Below are 23809 nucleotides of genomic sequence, written 5' to 3' on the forward strand. Positions count from 1 at the left end.
CTCTTGTAGTTTATACTGATCATAATTTGTTGGTGTTTTTGAGTAAGGTAAAGGACAAAAACAGAAGACTGTTATACTAGTGTCTTATTTTGCAAGAGTATGCTATTGTGATAACGCATATAAAATCCACGGACAATATCATTGCCGATTGTCTTTCCAGATGCTAAGCTCACAGTTTTAATAGTGAAGCAGAATCTGGTATCTGTAAACGCTTCTTCAATGTGTTACATGATAACCGTATGTGTATTGTTTTATATACTGTAGTTTGCAGTTAAAATTTTGCTCTTCGAGATCAAGAATTATTTTTTGGGAAGAGGGGAAGTGTTATGAATCCCTAAGTTTCGTTTGCTGTGGACTGTCACTTTAAGAGAGTGCCTGAGTGAGGTGGGGACTAACAATGACGTCAGCAGCTGACTTTCTCAGCTCATTTTTGATTTTTACAGAGAGAGAGAGCTCAAGGAGGCGGGACTGTCTGACTTGCAGCTTGTTTACATTACTCGCAGTTTGTTTCGTTTTAAGCGAGGACAGACACTCACAGTCAGAAGGACGCAAAGAAAGAGAACAAAAGGATTTAGACAAGGAAGCTAGTGGCAAAGAGTCACTGTTTGGAACTCTCCTCTGCCCACAAGGGCGGTTTGATTATCGATCCAGTGCACATCGAATGTGTGCCTGTCACAACGAATAATACACAGGAGTGGATTTTGTTTGGGGTATCCTGTGGTGACCACTTACGTGTTAACCCTTGCCTGGGTATGTGGTGTGGCGATTCACTTGAAGACGATATCCCTGTGACAAGTCACTTTCGGTGATAATGCGTATGTGTATTTGGAACGACGACAGATAAAATCTACGGCGACTGTTATCTCATTTTACCACCGTGGAACCTGTGGAATTCAACGTAATTGCCTTCTCTCTGCATTTACCCTGGATTACAAATCTCTCTCTCCCATCCCTTATTCCATGAATGAACTAAACTTTCATACCTAACCATCTCAAGACTCTAAGCCTAGTTCTCCACCCCCACCCCCTCCCCCAACACCGAGCTCAATAGTTTGGGAGTTATATCTACACACACACACACACACACACACACACACACACACACACACACACACACACACACACACACACACACACACACACATATATATATATATACATAGCACTGTTAACTTTTGTTTATCTTGCCTAAGTTACTAGATTATAAGAAGATCCTAATGAAGATAGTGGATTTAACATCAAAACCAGACTCCAGGTGCAGTCTATTGCTGCCTGTTCGTTTCTGAAGTGTTTTGGTTCATAACAAAATGCTAGAATCTTTCCTGTCATACCCTATGATCGTAGCTTATAACTCTTACCCCACCAGGTGCTGCAATCAATTAAACCTCTTGTTGTTCTAGCAAAAACTGATTCCTGGAAAACTCAGTGAGGTAGAAGGTGCAAGATAATACATAACAATGAAGTCAAATGTTACGGGAAACTTTACTGATATACTGTACATCATTGCCTCAGTCAAAGTAAGAATTATAAAGATCAATTGTTTAATCACATATTGTGTACGGTTTGGTATTTCGGGGTACAGTACTGATTTGTAACAGGGGACACATCACGCAGCATCCACCCAAATGAGATTTCTTTTCTAGGCTGGGGGGCTATGACCCCCTATATTAAGTTGCTAGCCAAAGCGATATTTACATAAGGTTAGATGACTCAGTGAATCACTTCCCACATTCACAGTAGGTGAACAGCCTCTCCCCAGTGTAAAAGTCAGTGATGCACATTTAGTTGATTTGGCTGAGAGAATCTCTTCCCAAAGACCGAGCAGGTGATCAGACTCTACCCAGTGTGAATTCGCTGGTGTCTTCATAGTTGAGATGACCGAGTGAATCCCTTCCCACATTCTGAGCAGGTGATCGGCCTCTACCCAGGGTGAACTCGCTGGTGTCTCTGTAGTTGAGATGACCCAGTGAATCACTTCCCACAGTCTGAGCAGGTGATCAGCCTCTACCCAGTGTGAACTCACTGATGTCTCTGTAGTTGAGATGACCCAGTGAATCCCTTCCCACAGTCTGAGCAGGTGATCAGCCTCTACCCAGTGTGAATTCGCTGGTGTCTCTGTAGTTGAGATGACCAAGTGAATCCCTTCCCACAGTCTGAGCAGGTGATCAGCCTCTACCCAGTGTGAACTCGCTGATGTCTCTGTAGTTGAGATGACCCAGTGAATCCCTTCCCACAGTCTGAGCAGGTGATCAGCCTCTACCCAGTGTGAACTCGCTGATGTCTCTGTAGTTGAGATGACCCAGTGAATCCCTTCCCACAGTCTGAGCAGGTGATCAGCCTCTACCCAGTGTGAACTCGCTGATGTCTCTGTAGTTGAGATGACCCAGTGAATCCCTTCCCACAGTCTGAGCAGGTGATCAGCCTCTACCCAGTGTGAATTCGCTGGTGTCTCTGTAGTTGAGATGACCAAGTGAATCCCTTCCCACAGTCTGAGCAGGTGATCAGCCTCTACCCAGTGTGAACTCGCTGGTGTCTCTGTAGTTGAGATGACCCAGTGAATCCCTTCCCACAGTCTGAGCAGGTGATCAGCCTCTACCCAGTGTGAACTCGCTGATGTCTCTGTAGTTGAGATGACCCAGTGAATCCCTTCCCACAGTCTGAGCAGGTGATCAGCCTCTACCCAGTGTGAATTCGCTGATGTCTCTGTAGTTGAGATGACCAAGTGAATCCCTTCCCACAGTCTGAGCAGGTGAACGGCTTCTCCCCAGTGTGAACTCTCCGATGTTCCTTCAGTTGAGATGACCAAGTGAATCCCTTCCCACAGTCTGAGCAGGGGAACGGCCGCTCCCTGGTGTGAAATCGCTGATGTACCTTCAGTTGAGATGATGAAGTGAATCCTTTCCCACAGTCTGAGCAGGTGAAGGGCCGCTTCCCAGTGTGAGCTGACTTGTGTACCAGTAGCTGGGATGACCGAGTGAATCCCTTCCCACAGTCTGAGCAGGTGAATGGCCTCTCCCCAGTGTGAACTCGTTGATGTAGCTTAAGATTAGATGAGCAAGTGAATCCCTTCCCACAGTCTGAGCAGGTGAATGGCCTCTCCCCAGTGTGAACTCGTTGATGTACCTTCAGTTTAGATGAGCAAGTGAATCCCTTCCCACAGTCTGAGCAGGTGAACGGCCTCTCCCTAGTGTGAACTCGGTGATGCTCCCTCAGTTGGGATGAGTAAGTGAATCCCTTCCCACAGTCTGAGCAGTTGAACGGCCTCTCACCACTGTGAATTCGCTGGTGTACAATTAGGGTCCATGACTGAGTGAATCCCTTCCCACATTCTGAGCAGGTGAAAGGCCTCTCCCCAGTGTGAACTCGCTGATGTACCTTTAGTTTAGATGAGCGAGTGAATCCCTTCCCACAGTCTGAGCAGGTGAATGGCTTCTCCCCAGAGTGAACTGACTTGTGTAACAGTAGTTCGTATGAATGAGTGAACCCCTTCCCACAGTCTGAACAGTTGAACGGCCTCTCACCAGTGTGAACTCGCTGGTGTGCAATTAGGGTCCATGACTGAGTGAATCCTTTCCCGCAGTCTGAGCAGGTGAAAGGCCTCTCCCCAGTGTGAACTCGCTGATGTACCTTTAGATTAGATGACCGAGTGAATCCCTTCCCACAGTCTGAGCAGGTGAATGGCTTCTCCCCAGTGTGAACTGACTTGTGTAACAGTAGTTCGTATGACTGAATGAATCCCTTCCCACAGTCTGAGCAGTTGAACGGCCTCTCACCAGTGTGAACTCGCTGGTGTGCAATTAGGGTCCATGACTGAGTGAAACCTTTCCCACAGTCTGAGCAGGTGAAAGGCCTCTCCCCAGTGTGAACTCGCTGATGTACCTTTAGTTTAGATGACCGAGTGAATCCCTTCCCACAGTCTGTGCAGGTGAATGGCTTCTCCCCAGTGTGAACTGACTTGTGTAACAGTAGTTCGTATGACTGAGTGAATCCCTTCCCATAGTCTAAGCAGGTGAATGGCCGCTCCCCGGTGCAAAATCGCTGGTGAGCCATTAGATCAGATGACTGAGTGACTCCTTCTCCACAAATTCAGCAAATGACCAGCCTCTGCCCAGTGAACTGACTGGTGTGTCCACAGGTGGGAAGATGGACTGAATCCCTTCTCGCACACAGAACAGTTGAATGGCCTTGCCCAGTGGGTACTTGCTGATGTACCTTCAGTTGAAATATCCGACTGAATCCATTCCCACCGTCTGAGCAGATGATCGGGTCCCACCTGTGTAAGATGATGGGTGTGCCAGTCACACAGATGATCAACTGAATCCCTCCCCACAGTCTGAGCAGGAAAGATGATCGAATGAATCCCTTGTTCCACTTCTTAAATATCTGGACAGTGACAACAAAACTAGTGTGTTGTGTTCACGATTCCCGCAAATTCCTCGTCATTTGTAACCTGTAAAGAGATTTACAAAATCCATCAATGGATGTAGGACATTTCAGATGAGGTCAATTGAGTTGCCAAGGGGTGATCTATCATCACACTGTTACAGTGAAGTTCAACACAAGTTGGAGAGAGAAATCATCTTCGAACTGGGCACAGTGAATGGTATCTGGAATGACCATCAAACTCTCTAATGCTCTTCCTGTCTCTATAAGAATGGAGCATTTCTGCCATCTCCAATCTGTGACCTGGCTCAGTTTGACTCTCTCCATTGGTATTATTCCCTGTTCCCACTGAGCTGCATGGGTTCCTGGCCCCAAAGTAACTGAAACACTCTCACACAAATAGCTGGCAGTGCATTCCATGCACCCACCACTCTCTGTGTAGAAAACTTACCCCTGACATCCCCACGGTATCTATTTCAAATCACCTTAAACTGTGCCCCCTCATGTGAGCCATTTCAGCCCTGGGAAAACACCTCTGGCTATCCACAAGGTCAATGCCCCTCATCATCTTATACAACTAAAAAATGCTCTAAACATAAAGAATGAAATTATGCGTTATTTTGAGGATTTGTCAGAAGTATACAGAATTATGAGGGTACAGATAGGGTAAATGCAAGCAGCTTTTTCCTCTGAGGTTGGGTGGGATAACAACTAGAGGGCATGGATAAGTGAGGAAGGTGAAAATTTAACAGGAACATTTGGAAAAGCTCTTTACTGAAATGGTTGTGTGAGCATGGAATGAAATGCCAACACAAGTAGTGAATATGAGCTTGGTTTCACCATTTAAAGGAAGTCTGGAGTCCCATCCAGATGGGAGTCTGGATGGTAGGGGTATGGAGGGCGATGGTCTTGGTGCAGGTACATGCATTGGACAGTTTAAATGTTTTTTGTTTTCAGCATTGACCAGATGAGCCAAATAGCCAGTTTCTCTGTGAACTGTTCCAAACTTCTATAACAGAGAAGCTAGACAAACTTGTTTGGAAGGGAAAAGGTAGGAGTGACAATGGAGCAGCAATGGCTGGAGTTTCTTGGAGCAATTCGGGAGATAAGTGATCGATATATCCCAAAGAAGTGGAAGCATTGGAAAGGCAGGAGGACACAACTGTGGCTGAAATGAGAAGCCAAAGCCAACATAAAAGCCAAAGAGAGGGCAAACAAAAGAGCAAAAGCTATTGGGAAGCTAGAAACCAACAGAAGACAACCAAAGAAAAAAAAGTCAAATGAGCTCAGGGCGTGGAAAGATGATTCATGAGTCAGTCATTAATGAGTCTTGGTAGCACCCAACAGTCTGAGGCATTTAGAGGAACAAAATATCCAGGGCCTCAATATCTCCTGAAAGCCGAGTTTCCCTGAACCAGTTACGTTTCAACTTTCATTTTGTAAGGCATGTACAAATTCTATAACCTCAAAATTTCACTTCTCAAGGCCTCCCACTTACTAAGTACTCCTTTGTGAGAAAACAGCCTGTCCCAATCCACACTTGTCAGATCCTTTCTGATACCATCAAAATTGACCTTTCTCCAATTTAGAATCTCAACCCATGGTCCAGACCTCTCTTTTTCCATCTTTATTTTGAACTTCATGTCATTATGATCACTAATTTCTGTCACCAGCCCTGATCATTACCTAACAGCTTATTGCACCCTTCTTCATCAGGAATTCTATGTACCGATTATGGGCACAGTTGAGAAACTCTACCCCATCTAGTCCTTTTACAGTAATGGGAGTCCCAGTCAATATATGGAAAATTAAAATTACTTACTGAATAACTTTTGTTCCTCTAAATCCCTCAGACTATTGGGTGCAACCACATCCCAATAATGTCTACAATATCATAATTCCCTTTCCTGAGCTCATCTCGCTTTCCTACGATGCTTCTTGCATTGTGATATACACAGCTCAGCACATTCATCGCACCATGCTCAACCATTTGATTGCTGACTCTATCTGAGGTCTGAACAACATCTGACTGGTGTCAAGAAAATAAACTCTCCCTCATTGTCACAAAAATAAAGGAGCTGATTGTGGAGGACAGGAGGAGCGGAGACACAGACAAGGGTGTCACCCTGGGGCTAGTGAACAACCGACAGCTTCCCCAGTTTCTAAACCCCCCAGTGGTGGGCACTTAATCTGGACTCCACTGCATTTGAACCCCTTCCGCCAGCGGCCGACCCTCATGTGACTCTGTGCTATGACCCTACGGGGTGCGTCACTGAGGAAAGCCAATATTATGCACCCCTCGAGGGACAGAAGTTCCCAGTCACAGTGATTGGAGAGGTTAAAGGAAGAGCGGGCAGGGCATTACTGGCCGAAGCTCTGGATTTCCTTTGGCAACAGACAGGACTGGTGGTTCCCCATACCACCATTAGGGTTTGCCCTGGGTTCAAGCCAAAGAGCCTAGGGTTCCTTGCCCACACCCTGACAAAACAAGCCTCCATCACTGAGGGAGACTGGCAAGACTTGGCCGCAGTCCAACCTCAATACTGGAAGGAGTCGGAGGTGAAGACGGGACATCTGGTAAGACACTCTTTTAATATTCACTGAATGCAATACGTTGTACCACAGCTCTGGGCAATTTCAGGCCATGGTTGTCCGCACCGACTGCCCCCAACTGGATCACCCTCAAAGAAGGACAGACTCTCCCATCCATTCTGCAATACCCCCTCAAGCCTGAGGCAAATTTTACGAGGATGGAAGCTCTTTTGTGGATCTATCAGGAAACCGATATTCTGACTATGCGATAGGGACGGACAGTGAAGTAATTGAGCAGGCCTCTTTTGAAGCAGCTGTCTCCGCCCAGAAGGCTGAGCTGTTTGCTCTGACTCATGCCTGTATCCCAGCAACAGACTAAAGTGGGAACATTTACACAGACTCCCGTTATGCATTTGGAATTGTACATGACTACGGGGATCTCTGGGAACGTGGGGATTCCTCACTTCCTCTGGCCTCCCCATTAGTAATGCCACCTTTGTAAACAACTTACTCACCGCTCTACAGCTACCTCGAGTTTTGGCTGTTATTAAATGTGCAGCCCATGCCCGCATGTCTAACCTGGTCACTAAAGGCAATGCTTTAGCAGATTAGACAGCGAAAACTGTGGCAAAATCCTCAGTAGTTGTAGTCCCCTCGGGTTCCCATCAAATAACCTTCCGTGACTAAAGCAGAACGGGTTTGCCAGACATGAGGGAGGTACGTAGTTTTCAGGGGGATGCCTCTGTGGTCCCAGATGGGGGTGCCAGAAAGACCCTGACCTAGGTTTTTTGATTACCCAGCGGGACAGGTTTTTGTTCCTACACAGTTTTTACCAATATTGGTCAATCAGAAACATGATTTGACACACCTGGGAAAGGAGGGAATGGTTGGTAACCTGTACCCTGCACACCGGTCTACAAGTTGATTTTATTGAATTGCCTAGAGTACATTGCTATAAACACTGCTTAGATATTATAGATGTGCTCAATAGATAGATTGAAGCTATTCCAACTACCATCAATATTGCTGTGACTGTTGTGAATGTATTATTACGGGAAATAATTCCCAGGTACAGCCTGCCAGAGATGCTGAGCTCTGACAATGGCCCACACTTTGTGGTGAAAGTAAACAAATGGGTATGTAACAGACTAGCTATCAAGCAACAACTGTGTACACCACCCACGGGCCGCTGGCAGGGTGGAAAGAGCCAATGGCACTCTGAAGAGTAAACTGGCCAGACTAACAGCGGAGACTGGACTCACTTGGTTGAAGGTACGACCATTAGCCCGATTCCACATGAGGGTTGCCCCACAGGGGAAAACAGGGTTGTCACCAGCTGAAATCATTTCTGGACGGCCCATGAGGACACCATGGGAATAAAGTCTCAGGATTAAAGGCAAAGTGAATAAGAATAAGGAACCTTGGTTCTCGATGGAACTCTGATAAAGAAGAGAGAGATGTATGACATGTGTAAGAAACAGGGAGCAAAGAAGGTACTTGAGGAGTATAAAAAGTGCAAAAAAAACTTAAGGAAGAAATCAGGAGGGCTGAAAGAAGACATGAGGTAGCGTTGGCAGTCAAGGTGAAGGAGAGTAAGAGCTTCCACAGGTATATTAATAGCAAAAGGATAGTTAAGGGATAAAATTGGTCCTCTTGAAGATCAGAGCGGTTGGCTATGTATGGAACCAAAAGAAATTGGGGAGATGTTAAATGGTTTTTTTTGTGTCTGAATTTACTAAGCAAACTGGCATGGAATCAATGGAAATAAGGCAAACAAGTATTGAGGTCATGGAACCTATACAGATAGAAGAGGAGGAGGTGCTTGCTACCTTGAGGCGAGTAGATAAATCTCCAGGACCTGACAGGGTATTCCCTCGGACCATGAAGGAGACTAGTGTTGAAATTGCAGGGGCCCTGGCAGATATATTTAAATGTTGTTATCTACGGGTGAGGTGCCAGAGGATTGGAGGATAGCTCATGTTGTTCCCTTGTTTAAAGAAGGCTCAAAAAGTAATCCAGGAAATTATAGGCTGGTAAGTTTGATGTTAGTCATGGGTAAACTATTGGAAGGAGTACTAAGAGATAGGATTGACAATTGTTTAGACAGACAGGGACTTATTAGGGAGAGTCAACACAGCTTTGTGCATGGTAGGTCATGTTTAACAAATATATTAGAGATTTTCGAGGAGGTTACAAGGAAAGTGGATGAAGGCAAGGCAGTGGATGTAGTGGACTTCAGTAAGGCCTTTGACAAGGTCCCGCATGGGAGGTTAGTTAGGAAGATTCAGTCACTAGGTATACATGGTGAGGTAGTAAATTTGATTGGGAATTGAGAATGGGAGAAGTCAGAGAGCGGTAGTGGAGGATTGCTACTCTGAGTGGAGGCCTGTGACTAGTGGTGTACCACAGGGATCAGTGCGAGGTCCATGGTTATTTGTCATCTATATCAATGATCTGGATGATAATTTGGTAAATTGGATCAGCAAATTTGTTGATGATACAAAGATTGGAGGTGTATTGGACAGTGAGGAAGGTTTTCAAAGCTTGCAGAGGGATCTGGACCAGCTGGAAAAATGGGCTGAAAAATGGCAGATGTAGTTTAATACAGACAAGTGTGAGGTATTGCACTATGAAAGGAAAAACCAAGGTAGAACATACAAGGTAAATGGCAGGGCACTGAGGAGTGCACTAGAACAGAGGGATCTAGGAATACTGATACAAATTTCCCTAAAAGTGGCATCACAGGTAGATAGGGTAGTAAAGAGAGCTTTTGGTTCATTGGCCTTTATAAATCAAAGTATTGATTATAAGAGTTGGAATGTTATGGTGAGGTTGTATGAGGTATTAGTGAGGCCAAATTTGGAGTATTGTGTGCAGTTTTGGTCACCGAATTACAGGAAGTATATTAATAAGGTTGAAAGAGTGCAGAGAAGGTTTACAAGGATGTTGCCAGCACTTGAGAAACTCAGTTACAGAGAAAGGTGGAATAGGTTAGAACTTCATTCTTAGGAGTGTAGAAGAATGAGGGGAGACTTGATAGAGGTATATAAAATTATGATGGGTATAGATAGAGTGAATGCAAGCAGGCTTTTTCCAGTGAGGCTAGGGGAGAGAAAAAAGAACCAGAGGACATGGGTTAAGGGTGAAGGGCGAAAAGTTTAAAGGGAATATTGGGGTGGGGGGGGCTTCTTCACAACTGGGTCTGACTGGTACTGGCATAACTGGTTCTTCTGGGCACATTCAGTCTCACTCCCAACTATTTCCTACCTTCCTTTGTGCAGGTACGTAATGTCTAAAGGACAAGTGTTTGAGTAAATGAGACTCACCAACTTTCTCCTGACTGAATCACTGGAATCTCCGAGTCAGATGGGTTCTCTCCAGTTGATGCTCTCAATCCTCGGGCTGGTTCACTTGTTACAGTTCCCTCGTCTTCAGTCGTGGTTTTTCTTCCAATAAATCTCTCACCGCAGGTCTAACTTTAACATGAAAGATAATGAAGCACGTTAACAATGAAAAGGAGGACCAAACATTTCTGCTTAATGTTACTAGGAACAAAACTCACTGAAATTTAAACGTTGAAGGCAAATATAATGATCTCAGTGAACAATCTTTTATTGTCCCTCACGTGACACAGACGATACGGGATAAGAAGGAGCCATCACTCAGTCATGGTAAGACACAAGACAGAGGAACAGAATCAGGTGATTCAATCCATCTGGTCTGTCCCACCACTCAACCATTCAACCAGGGCTGATTTTTAATCCAACACCATATTCCTGCCGTCCTCCTGTAACCCTGAAGCTACTCAGCAATCATCAGTATATGAATCTTCACAAATATACCCAAATGGCATCCTCAAACAAATTCTGCGGCAACAAATTCCACATATCAGACATCTTTTGGCCAAATTTTTTTTCTCATCTCAGTTTTAAAGGGAAGCATCTTTATTCTGAGACTGTGCTGTCAGATCACAGACTCTCTGTCTAATGGAAACATCCCATCCACGTCCACTGTATCCAGGCTTTTCAGCATTCGGTAGGTATACTTAACCATACATCTCCCACCACCCCCACTGTCCCTCTGAACTCCATTGAGCACAGGTCCAGAGCCATGAAATGCTCCTCATATATAAATCCGATCATTCCTGAGATTATTCATGTAAACCTTGTTAGCAACAACTGTACTGAACACATTTCCAGGAATAACAGACAAATCGGTTCCAGGATAATTTACAGGGAAAAGTTGTGCTTCCTTTACTGTTATACTATCACTCCATTTCCAGGTTAAAACAGGACCATTTCAGGAAATTTGTATTACAGATCTTGTCTTGTCTATACTGGACCGGCCACCGTCGCTGGACTATGAACGTGCAGGAGTAATGTATGGCTAAATGCCTTGCTGAAGGACACAACACGCTGCGGGGAGCTGAGGCTCGAACCATTCTCCCCCTAGACTTCCCAGTCCCTCGGTAAAGCAGGCAATGAAATCAAAGATCCCCACAACCTGGGACGTTCTCCTTTCTCACCCACCCCAGTCCGGGAGAAGACACAACAGCCATAAAGCTCCAGGACAAATGCGAGGAGCCTCAGGAAACGAAGAGAGTTGGGGGAAGTTAATGGCACTCAGTGGGCAAAATCACACCACGTGATCTGGCGTCACAAAGCGGAGGGCGGGGCGAGTCAGCGGCACACAGCCTCAAGTGACCTGTCGGCGGGACTTCCATTACTATTCTGTGGAAACAGACAGCCTGGGCTCCTGGTTTGGATCGTTCAATGCAGATTAAGTGAAGTCGACACATTTTTGACGAGCCCAGATAATTGGAAAATAAATAAGTAACTGGCCCTCAGTTCGGGGCTCACGGCCAACATCGGATCTCCCCGCTCGGGATCGGTCTCAATACTCACCGATGGGAAAGTGATATCTTCGGCCCGCAGACAGTGATCCCGACGGAAGAGACGAAAGTCTTTCCCGTACACAGAGCCGACGCACTTCAGCTCTGAGCGGAGAGGAAAACACCGTCCACCCGGAGACTGTGAGCATGGGCGAAGAGATTGTTACATCATCGGGAGGCGGGGCCTCGGAAACAGACACGCAGATGCTGCCCATTTGCGGTTAAATGGGAGGGGCAAACGGGATCACGTGTCAGGATTGATTGACCCCATCCCCCCAGGCAGAGACTCCGGCTACTCATTAGTCTGAGGAAAGAAGTAAACTTGCCGCTCACATCTCCTCTCACCTTAAATGTATTAGACATTTCAACCCCCAGGAAAAATATATCGTCTGTCCACTCTATCTATTCCTCTCGTAATCTTATAAACGTCCATCCAGTCTCACCCCAGCCTGCGCCGCTCTGGAGAAAACAACACAAGTTTGTCCAGCCTCTCGTTATAGCTCATGCCCTCTAATCCAGGCAGTGTCCTGGTAAACCTCTTCTGCGCCCTCTCCAAAGCCCCGACATCCTTCCGAGAATGGGGGCGACCAGAACTGTATGAAACACTTCAGATGTGGTCTAACTAGTTTTATAAAACTGTGTTACGAACTGTAACGTTTCAGAAACGAACCAGCAGCAATAGAGTTCACACTGGAGTCTGGTTTTGATGTTAAAACCATTCTCTTTATTAGTATCTACTTATGATGTAGTAACTTAATGAAATAAAGGAAAGTTAACAGTGTTATGTGTATATATGTGTAAATATAACTCCCAGACTATCAAGCCTGAGGGAACAAAGCTCAGAGTCTTGAGATGGTAAAGTAGGAAAGTTCAGTAATCCACGGAATAAATAAATGGTGGAGAGATATTTATAATCCAGGGTGAAACGTAGAGAAACGGCCGTTACATCAAAATAACCGTCGACGAAGTTCTTATCCGTTGAAACCGTCACAGACGAGTTATCAGCGAAAGTGACCTGTCACAGGAATACCGTCTTCCAGGGGTTACCACACAACATACCCAGGCAAGGATTAAGACAAGATATTCCACATTCCACTCCTATGGATTATACGAAGTGACAGCCACACACATTCGTTGTGGTTCCGTGTTACCGATGATCAGCCCACTCTTGTGGGGCAAAGGAGAGTTCCAAGCCTCAGCTGCGACTAACGGAAGCGATCAGCGTTTCCAGTCTCTCTCTCTCTCTCCTCTCTCTCTCTCTCATCTCTCTCTCTCTCTCTCTCTCTCTCTCTCTCTCTCTCTCTCTCTCTCTCTCTCTCTCTCTCTCTCCTCTCTCTCTCTCCTCTCCCTCTCCTCTCCTCTCTCTCTCTCTCTCTCTCTCTCTCTCTCTCCCTCTCCCTCTCTCTCTCCCTCTCTCTCCCTCTCTCTCTCTCTCTCTTTCTCTCTCTCTCTCTCTCTCTCTCTCTCTCTCTCTCTCTCCTCTCTCTCTCTCTCTCTCTCTCTCTCTCTCTCTCTCTCCCTCTTTCTCTCTCGCGACTGGACGACTGCCTGTCTGCAGATCGCTCTCTCTCTCTTATGGTTCAGTCCCACAGTCAGCGCTGTCAGCCTGTGACTGACATCATAGGTCCCGCCTCCTCACGCCGGCGCTCTTAAAGAAACAGGTCACAGTACGACAGCAGGCTCGTAACAGCCGCAACACAACTTCCCAACTTTTGAACTCAATGCTTCAACTAATAAAGACAACCATGCCATTTGCCTTCTTAACCACCCGGTCAATCTGTGCAGTCTCTTTCAGGGAGCGATGAACTTGAGTCTAAGATCCCTCTGATCATCAACACTGTTCAGGGTTTTGCATTTAACAGTGTACTGTCTCATACATTCGACCTACCGAGCTGCCAAGATGATCATCACTAATCAAATCTCACTGAGATTTCTCAGGTCCTGTTGAATTTATTGCCAAGTGCACAAGTACGGGAAGGTACAGGTACAGAGAAACACTGACTTGTGGCAACATCACAGGCAAGTACATTCAGATAACACACGGAACACAAATTATACGATTCTCTGTCAGTAACAATCTGTAAATATGTTTTATGTCATTAACAATATATAAAATACATTGTGTCATGATCAATATTAAAATGTGCATTTTGTGTCAATAACAGTCTTGGAAATGTTGAATTTGGTCCCTGTCTCCATTCCTCCTGTAATCCACAACCAGCTCCTTTGTTTTTGTCACAATGAGGGAGAGGTTGTTTTATTGACACCACTGTGTCAGGGTGATGACTTCTCTGTCGGCTGCCTCGTTATTATTTGAGATTAGGTCAGTCAGTGTAGTGTCGTCAGCAAATTTAATTAACAGATTGGAGCTGTGGGTGGCGACACAAGTCATGGGTATACAGAGAGTAAAGGAGAGGGCAAAGAGACACCCCTGTGGGGTATGTGTGCTGAGGGTCAGAGTGACACAGGAGATGGAGCCCACTCCTACCACCTGCCGGCTATCTGACAGGAAGTCCAGGATCCAGCTACACAAGGCAGGGTGAAGGCCGAGGACTCTGAGTTTCTTGTCGATACTTCACTCCTTCGTACGGCTACTGCTCTGCCCATGACTGCAAGGAACTGCAGAGAACTTTGGAGAGCAGAGAACATCAGAGAAACAAGCCTCCCCTCCATGGACTCTTCCTACACTTCCCCTGCCTCGGAAAAGCAGGCCATGTACTCAAAGACCCTCACAATCTGGACATTCTTGCGGCAAACCCGCTCCCCCATCGGGGAAGAGATACAAAAGCTTTAAAGCGCGAAACACCCGGCTCAAGGAGGGATTCCTGTCTGTGGTTATAAGACAAATGAATGATAAAATGTACTCGGCCTCGCAATGTAACTCGACGTGACTCTGCACCATATGTCTCGTGATTGTTTTGCCAGTTTCATTTTTCATTTTTAGAATCTTTTTTATTGAAACATGCTCTTCTACAGCTATAAAATGATTCAAAACGTCAATAGATTAGTAAGTATACAATTAATAAAGCTGAAAAAAAACTGATCGTAAAATATAAAAATGTCAAATATATATATAGAAAAATAAGGGAAAAAAGTACCCCATCTACCTCGGAAATAAACCCAGTAACCACAAAAAAAGGGGGAAAATCCGTTAGCAATGAACCCTCCGGAGCAATACGTTTGACCATCATCTAATTTTTTAAAAAAAGAATCATCAACCGTCATTTCATATTTATAAAAAAATAAAATTGGACGGAAACCATATAGCATAATTCAAATTAAGTGATAATATTTGGCAAAAGAACCCCATCTTCTCTCAAAATCGAATCGAGTATCAAAAGTTCTACTTCTATTTTTTCCAAACTAAGCCATAACATTCCTTGAGAAAACCATTCAATTAATGTAGGGGAAGAAATATCTTTCCATTTTAATAAAATATCCCTTCTTCTCAGTAGTGTAACAAATGGAATTACATGTTGATCTGAAGATGAAATATCCTGAATATGGCGTAGAGCTATTCCAAATAGAACAGTCAATCTATTAGGTTGTAAGTTCATTTTCAGAGCTTTAGAAATTGCAGAAAATAAAGATTTTCAAAACGATTTTAAGGAAGAATATGACCAGAACATATGTGACAAAGTAGCTACTTCAGTTTCACATTATCACAGCATTTGTCTGTAGTAGGAAATATTTTAGATAGTCTCTCCTTTGTAAAATAATAACGGTGAACAGTATTAAATTGAATTAAACAATGGTTGGCACATACAGAAGAAGAATTTACGTTTTTCAAAACTCGAAGCTAATCTTCTTTAACAAGGGTCATATTAAGTTCTCTCTCTCAATCTTGTTTAATCTTTAGTGATAGGTTCTCCTTTTGTAACAAAAATAAATTATAAATTCTGCTAATAGAACCTTTCACTAAGGGATTCAATTTCAAAATGGTATCCAACAAATCAGATTCTTGTAAATATGGAAACTTAGGTAAACATTGTTGTAAAAAATGTTTCACCTGAACATATTTGAAAAAAATGTGTACGAGCGAGAGGAACTTTGTTAATTAACTCTTCAAAGGTCATCAATCGACCATTACACAATAAATCTGTAAAAGAATGGATCCCTTTATTTTTCCATAGGAGAAAAATTGGGTCAGTTCTTGATGGTTTAAATGGAAAGTTTCGATATATAAACTATACAACGTAAATTGTTTAATTTTTTTTTTTAAAAATTACGAAACTGAACCCAAATCCGTAGGGATTGTTTAATAACCGGGTAAATATTTAAATTTGGAATTTTAGAGAGCTGTAAAGGTAATGGAGCTCCTAAAACTAACGTTAAATAAAATTGTTTAACAGCTTTTAATTCCAATTCAACCCATAATGATTTTTGGTTCTTATCAAGACAATATAACCAAAAATATAATTGTCTAATATTCACAGCCCAATAATACAGTCTTAAATTAGGAAGTTCAAGTCCACCATCTTTTTTTAGAATTTTGTAAATGATACTTATTAATTCTTGGTCTCTTATTATTCCAAATAAAGGAAGAAATAAGAGAGTCAATTTGATCGAAATTTGTTTTAGTTAAAAAGATGGGTATATTTTGGAAAATATATAAAAATCTAGGTAAAATCATTTTCACAGCATGAGTACGACCTATTAAAGAAAAAGTAAGTGGATTCCATCTAGAAAATTGTTGTTTCATGGAGTCCATTAAAGGAACTATATTCGCTTTATAAAGATCTTTATATTTTTTAGTAATAATAATACCTAAATATCTAATATTAACTATTCTAAAAGGAATATCATTATATATACTAACAAGGACATTTAATGGAAACAATTCACTGTTACTCAAGTTAAGTTTATATCCTGAAAATTTACCGAAATCTTTAAGTGTTTCCAAAGGATTAGGAATTGATTCCTCAAGATTTGAAATAAAAACCAAAAGATCATCTGCTTAAAGAGAAATCTTATATATGGTTCCATTCATAGAGATACCGTGAATATTTTTAGCTTCACTTAGTGTTATAGCAAAAGTCTCCAATACAAGATTAAATAATAAAGGGCTTAATGGACATCCCTGTCTAATTCCACGAGAAAGTGAGGAAAAAAGACCTGCAGTTATTAGTAATGACAAGCTCAAGGACGGCATCCTGTCTGTGGTTAGAAGCCAAATGAATGATAAAATGGACTCGGTCTCACAATGTAACTCGACGTGAACCTGCACCATATGTCTATCTGCTCTGCACTTTCTCTGCAGCCATAATGCTTTATTACAGTGATTGTTCTGTCGTATATCAGCTCAATGGACTGTTGCAATGTATCGATCTGTGTGGATGGTACGTCAGGCAAGATTTTCATTGGAAGTTCAGTACGTGATGATAGTAAACAAATTCCCCATTTCAATTGTGCGGAAATATTAGACAGGCTGAGCTTCTGCTCTGGAGCCACAGAAAGAAACTGAACTGTTGTCATTTCTGAAATGAACTGGAATGTTGTCCAGCCTCTCGTTATAGCTCGTGAGATGGTAAAGTAGGAAAGTTTAGTAATCCACGGAATAAATGACGGGACAGAGATATTTGTAATCCAGGGTGAAATGTAGAGAAAAGGCCGTTACTTCAAAATAACCGTCGACGAAGTTCTTATCCGTTGAATCTATCCGCATACGAGTTATCAGCGAAAGTGACCTGTCACAGGAATACCGTCTTCCAGGGGTTACCACACAACATACCCAGGCAAGGGTTAATACAAGATATTCCAAAATCCACTCCTATGGATTATACGAAGTGACAGCCACACACATTCGTTGTGGTTCCGTGTACTGATGATCAACCCACTCTTGTGGGCATAGGAGAGTTCCAAGCCTCAGCTGCGACTAACTGAAGCTATCAGCTTTTCCAGTCTCTCTCTCTCGCTTTAGATTGGCCGACTGCCTGTCTGCAGATCGCTCTCTCTCTCTTATGGTTCAGTCCACAGTCAGCGCTGTCAGCCTGTGACTGACGTCATAGCCCCGCCTCCTCACGCCGGCGCTCTTAAAGAAACAGTCACAGTACGACCGCAGGCTCGGAACAGCCGCAACACAACTTCCCGACTTTTGAACTCAATGCTTCAACCAATAAAGACAAGCATGCCATTTGCCTTCTTAACCACCCAATCAATCTGTGCAGTCTTTCTCAGGGAGCGATGAACTTGGAGTCTAAGATCCCTCTGATCATCAACACTGTTCAGGGTTTTGCATTTAACTGTGTACTGTCTCATACATTCGACCTACCGAGCTGCCAAGATGATCATCACTAATCAAATCTCACTGAGATTTCTCAGGTCCTGTTGAATTTATTGCCAAGTGCACAAGTACGGGAAGGTACAGGTACAGAGAAACACTGACTTGTGGCAGCATCACAGGCAAATACATTCAGATAACACACGGAACACAAGTTATACAAAATATCGGTCAGTAACAATCTATAAATATGTTTTATGTCATTAACAATATATAAAATACATTGTGTCATGATCACTATTAATAAGTGCATTTTGTGTCAATAACAAACTTGGAAATGTTGAATTTGGTCCCTGTCTCCATTCCTCCTGTAATCCACAACCAGCTCCTTTGTTTTCGCTACAATGAGGGAGAGGTTGTTTTCTTGACACTACTGTGTCGGGTGATGACTCTTCTCTATACGTTGCTTCGTTATTATTTGGGATTCGGCCGATCAATGTCGTGTAGTCAACAAATTTAATTAGCAGATTGGAACCCGTCACTGCAGCCCCACAGTGCACTATGTACTGATTGCAAAGCTACGAAATTGCATGTGAATAGCCTCCCCTCCCCCAACTCCACTCTTTCTGCGTCAGCAGTAGACTGGGACATCTCACATCTCGCTGCCTCCGCCTGGATATTAACCTGTGAACAACTGTGGTCAGGGACTGATCTCTGGGGTACTCCAAACGCTACCTCCTTCCAGTCTGAAAACGGCCCACTCATCCAGGCACACACTACAGGCAGTTTATCGATCTCCAACGAAAAAGCCTAATCACCTACTCCCGATGTTCAATACCATTGCTGACTCTGAGTTTACCACCGTCAAATGCCGGGAGGGACATAATAATCAGAAAGTCTCTAGTCACAGCCGTGTAAATAAAATGTGATCTCAGTAGGTGTGTGGTGCATGCTCAGAATGCGAAGGAGACAGACAAACTGAGCCAAGTCACAGAATGATGAAGGGGAGGAATGATCCATTTTGATACAGAGAGGGAAGCGGAGAGTTTGATATTGTGCCTGATGCCGGAAATGTGGCCAGTTAGAAGATGAAGTCTTGTCCCCCCCAAATTGTTTTGAGTTGTGACAGTGTTTTTCTCAGAAGGCACCATGACGAATAAAATTATCTGAACTGAAATGTTGTCCTTCACCCACTGACGTGGTTTGTAAACTTTTAACAGTTTAGAAAAGTCAAAAGATTTGAGTATGGCAATCACAAACACGTTAGTTGCTTTGTGATTGCTCGTTTGTTCCGCTGTATCCGTCAGTTCACCAGCGCTTGAATGCCGCCGATCCTTGAATGTGGAGGCGGAGATGTTGGAGAAGACAGCGCCCCACTCGCTCCAAGGAGAGTCCGAACACGTGCCCATGTCCGTGATCTGATTGGATACATCGCCATGACGTCATAGCAGTGAGATGTCATTCACTGGCTCTCATTTTGGAAGGGATTCAGTCGGCCATCGCAGATACACCAACAGCTTCGCACTGGGAAGCGGCCGTTCATCTGCTCCGTGTGTGCGAAGAGACTCATTCAGTTAACCCACCTTGTGATGCTCCGGTGAGTTCACAATAAATAGAGGCCACATTTCTGTCCGGAGTGAGCAAAGAGTTTTACTCAATCATCCCAGCTGCTGCAACACCAGCAACTTCACATCAGGGAGGAAGTTCAAATCAGCTCTGTGTTAAATGTTTAACCATCACGGTAACTGAAGGCAGCTGCAGGTTCATGAGGGACTGTTACTGTCAGATTCTGCAGTTCTTGCGGCTGCTCATCGCACCCAGGACTGAACTCTAGTCAGTGAGCATTGAAGGAGTCTGTTCTGCTGATGTTAGCCTTAAACTAGACTGGTGTTTAATATTGTGTATCTGTGAAAGGTAAATCAGTTATGTATCAAATCCCGTGTCTCAGGTACTTACAGTCTCTATCACACTCACTATGTACACTAGAGAGGCCACTCGGCCCATCTGGTTTCTGCCCATGTTTCTGTTCCGTATCAGTTTATGAAAATCTATCCCTGCCGTTCCCCTCTCACTCTCCCTGAGATGACAGGTTGCAAATAGTCACCACTCCGTGGGATGGGAGATTTCCCTTGAATTCCATAGAATCACAGAAATCTTCAGCACATTACAGACCCACAATGCCCACAATGTTGTGCCGACCATGTAACCTACTCTAGAAACTGTCTAGAATTACCCTACCGCATCGCCCTCTATTTTCCTAAGCTCCATGTACCTATCTAAGAGTCTCTTAAAAGACCGTATTTTATCCGCCTCTACCACCGTCGCTGGCAGAGCATTCCATACACCCACCACTCTTTGTGTAAAAAAACTTGGCTCTGACATCTCCTCTGTATCTACTTCCAAGCAGCTTAAACCTATTCCCCCTCGTGTTCGCTGTTTGAGCCCTGGGGAAAAGCCTCTGGCTATCCACACGACCAATGCCTCTCATCATCTTATACACCTGCATGAATTCCCTGCATGATTTTCTCCAGGCTGAATAAGACGATGAGCTCACTGTGGTTGTGACGTTCTTCAGGGCTCCGGACGAAAATGGTTAAACTCCTTCTTCCCTGCTCTTTTCAATGTTTTGGGTCATTTTCACCAATTTCAAAGGTCTTCGCTTCGAACTGCTGGGTTGTTACCATGCACCTCTGAAGTCTAACAGCAGACTAGCGAGTGAATCTTCGATGGAGCAGAGTCAGAAACCAAGTTGCCAGTCAAGGATTTGGGGCTCCAGAAAGAGATGGGGCCTGGAGTTTACAAGGAGGAGGAAGAAGAGAAACTGAACCTGCAGGATGCGGCTACAAATGAAAGATCCGACACATTTGGAAACTGCTTGATTGAAAAAAAAGGTGATTAATTTCTGCAAAATACTGGAGGAAATCAACAGATCCGGCAGCAATTATGGAGAGGAGTAAATAGAGAACGTTTTGGCCGAGCCCCTTCAGCATGCCTAGCCTGTGTACTCCTCTGCTTAGTTGCTACCTGAACTGCACAGTTCCTCCAGCATTGTGTGTGTGTGTGTGTGTGTGTGTGTGTGTGTGTGTGTGTGTGTGTGTGTGTGTATTTCTAGCAACTGCAGAATCTCTTGTGTTTTATATCTGCCTTTGCAATAGGGTTGTCCGATAGGCATCAAATAAATGGAATGCCTGTTGATATTGAGTATATTGGTTTTTGGAGCCGCTTTCTACGTTAAAACAGCTACACAGTAAAAACCCTGCGGTGTGGACATGAAACCGGTGCTAGCAGGAATGTTTAATGGCAGCTCGATTACCCATAAACCCCTGGGTTTAAAATTTCGCTGCCTCTAAAGCAACGATCAAATGCGCAGGCATCAAGGTCGATGACGTCGCCGAATAGCACGCATGCGCGCCGTACACAAAGGACCTCTGGAGGATCGGGAAAGGTAAGAATGATTTTCCGGGCTGCTATCTTAAACACCCACAGAGGGACATTTGCTGTGAACTCTGGACATCATAGTCCGCAATCCTGGGACAGTCCTGCTCTCTTCCCTCTCTCTCAGCCCCACGATCCGTACACGGGCCCCGGGGAACTTCCGGCTGATGAGGGAATGGGAACCGATGGATCTCTCGGACAGAGCTGAGCTCCAGCTATCTAAATGCAAGGATTAGGAGCTCGGAGAAAGGGAAGAAACATCTTTTACATCACCAGTTGAGAAAATCACCTTTGTTCTTTCTCCAATCGTAAACAAGAGAAAATCTGCAGATGTTTGAAATCCATGCAACACACACAAAATGCCGGAGGAACTCAGCATTAGTACTCTTTTCCATAGATGCTGCCTGGCCTGCTGAGTTCCTCAGGCATTTTGTGTGTGTTGCTTGAGCTACCTCCTTTCGTTCTGCATTGATCTACCCGTCAGAACATGATTTGACCCATTCTCTCTGGGTAAATAACTATATCAAGCACCTTTGTCCTGGGCAACAAATAGCTTTCACATCACAAATGTGCCAGACTCCAATGAGACAGAAAGACTACTGCCCTTCTCTTTATGTTCACTGGCATTGCCACACTGAGTTCAACACCATCTGTCACTTGGGGGAGGGTTCAGGGGATATATTTATGTACAATACAGAAACTGGTGTTACAGTATTGTTGTGATGCAAAAGTTGTTGGAGAATTTACAAGTGGGAAGAAGTGGAGTGATATTGGGAAATCTGACTTTTTAAAGTATCATTTAGCAAGCAAATCACATATGGATGATGTACAAAAGCTCTAGTGAAAAAATCCCTCATAACCCGCTACAGGCCTGCTGCATAGTTTGTGTGAGAGTGCACATGAACTCGATGAAACCCAAAGGAGATCAAAGTTCTTATCAATTGTGATTTGCTAGCTGTTAAAAGAAATACCTCCCTATTTAAAATTCAGTGTGCGCATGTTGTTGTCAGTGGGTAAAAATTGCACAGCACAAGGTGTTTCGGCACACTGGTCATTACAAATTAGGCGGGACATTGGTGGGAAGACGGGGTGACCTCCAGTGCCCCTGATACCCTCACCTACAAGATATGCATCCAGCTGCAGCCTGTAACCCTGCACTTTAAGGAGCTGGAAATGGATGAATTCTGGATCATCTGGGAGTCAGAGGGGGTGATAGATATGACATCAAGAGAGGTGAGTTACACCCAAGGTGCAGGACACATTAAACTGGGTGAGAGTCAGGAAGGGGAATGAGGTTAAATATCCATTGCAGAGTACTCTTGTGGCCATCTTGTACGACAACAGATAGACCACTTTAGAAACTGTTGGGGGGATTACATGGCAGAGGAATGTCAAATGGTTGATAGGGGATTTGTTAGTTTGGAGATTAAAACTAGCAGAGATCTAATATCCTGGTGGTAAGGCTTGCTATTGCTAGTGTGTGATGGGGAGGGTGTGTCGTGAAACTAAATTTGCAGGGGGGAATTGGAGTCAGAATGCCAGAACAGATAGTGAAGTGGGTGAAATGAATTGACTTATATCATTCATTTACATGAGGAGCAGAAATCTTCATATTACTTCTTCATCGAAATGTGCAATGTGTAATTTATAATAAATGGTTTATACATAGGACAGTGGTTATAACAGAAACACAATTGTATCAGCATAAATTAATCAGTCTGTTGCCCTGATGGAAGAAGCTGTCCAGGAGCCTGTTGGTCCAGCTTTTATGCTGTGGTACCATTTCCTGGAAGGTAGCAGCTGGAACAGTTTGTGGTTGGGGTGAGTTGGGTCCACAATGATCCTTTGGGACTTTTTATGCACCTGTCTCTGTAAATGTCCTGAACAATGGGAAGTTCACAACTACAGATAGTTGTCCGCACCACTCTCTGCAGAGTCCTACGATTGAGGGTAGTACAGTTCCCATATCAGGCAGTGATGCAGCCAGTCAGAATGCTCTCAATTGCGCCCCTGTAGAAAGTTCTTAGGATTTGGGGGCCCCATCCCAAACTTCTTCAACCATCTGAGGTGAAAGAGCCGCACGGCCACATACCACACAGCCGGTATGTACAGACCACATGAGATCCTCGGTGATGTTTATGCCGAGGAACTTAAAGCTGTTCACTCTCTCAACCCCAGATCCATTGATGTCAATAGGGGTTAGCCTGTCTCCATTCCTTCTGTAGTCCACAACCAGTTCCCTTGCTTTTGTGACATTGAGGAAGAGGTTGCTTTCTTGACACCCAGACAGACGTTGTTCAGACCTCAGACAGAGTCAGCAATCAAATGGTTGAGCCTGGTGCGATGAA

The 23809-nt window shown here is 44.1% G+C and overlaps 2 protein-coding genes across 3 annotated transcripts in view; one reads left to right on the forward strand and one right to left on the reverse strand.

The window, feature by feature from the left end:
* Positions 1-23809, forward strand: part of LOC140721096 (uncharacterized) — a 43365-nt gene that overhangs the window by 13823 nt on the left and 5733 nt on the right.
* On the reverse strand, positions 1464-11969 carry LOC140721066 (uncharacterized). Of its 2 annotated transcripts, none has more exons than XM_073035931.1 (3): positions 11820-11969; positions 10242-10387; positions 1464-4450 (listed from the first exon to the last, which is right to left on the reverse strand). In XM_073035931.1, exon 3 carries the CDS (start codon positions 4048-4050, stop codon positions 2677-2679), a length of 1374 nt encoding a protein of 457 aa, XP_072892032.1. In that variant the 5' UTR covers positions 4051-4450; positions 10242-10387; positions 11820-11969; the 3' UTR covers positions 1464-2676. The 2 variants fall into 2 exon arrangements, with proteins under 2 accessions (XP_072892032.1, XP_072892031.1); XM_073035930.1 differs by having other exon boundaries at positions 10242-10391; positions 11820-11967.

Source organism: Hemitrygon akajei, unplaced genomic scaffold (assembly GCF_048418815.1).
Source record: "Hemitrygon akajei unplaced genomic scaffold, sHemAka1.3 Scf000050, whole genome shotgun sequence".
NCBI lineage: Eukaryota > Metazoa > Chordata > Chondrichthyes > Myliobatiformes > Dasyatidae > Hemitrygon > Hemitrygon akajei.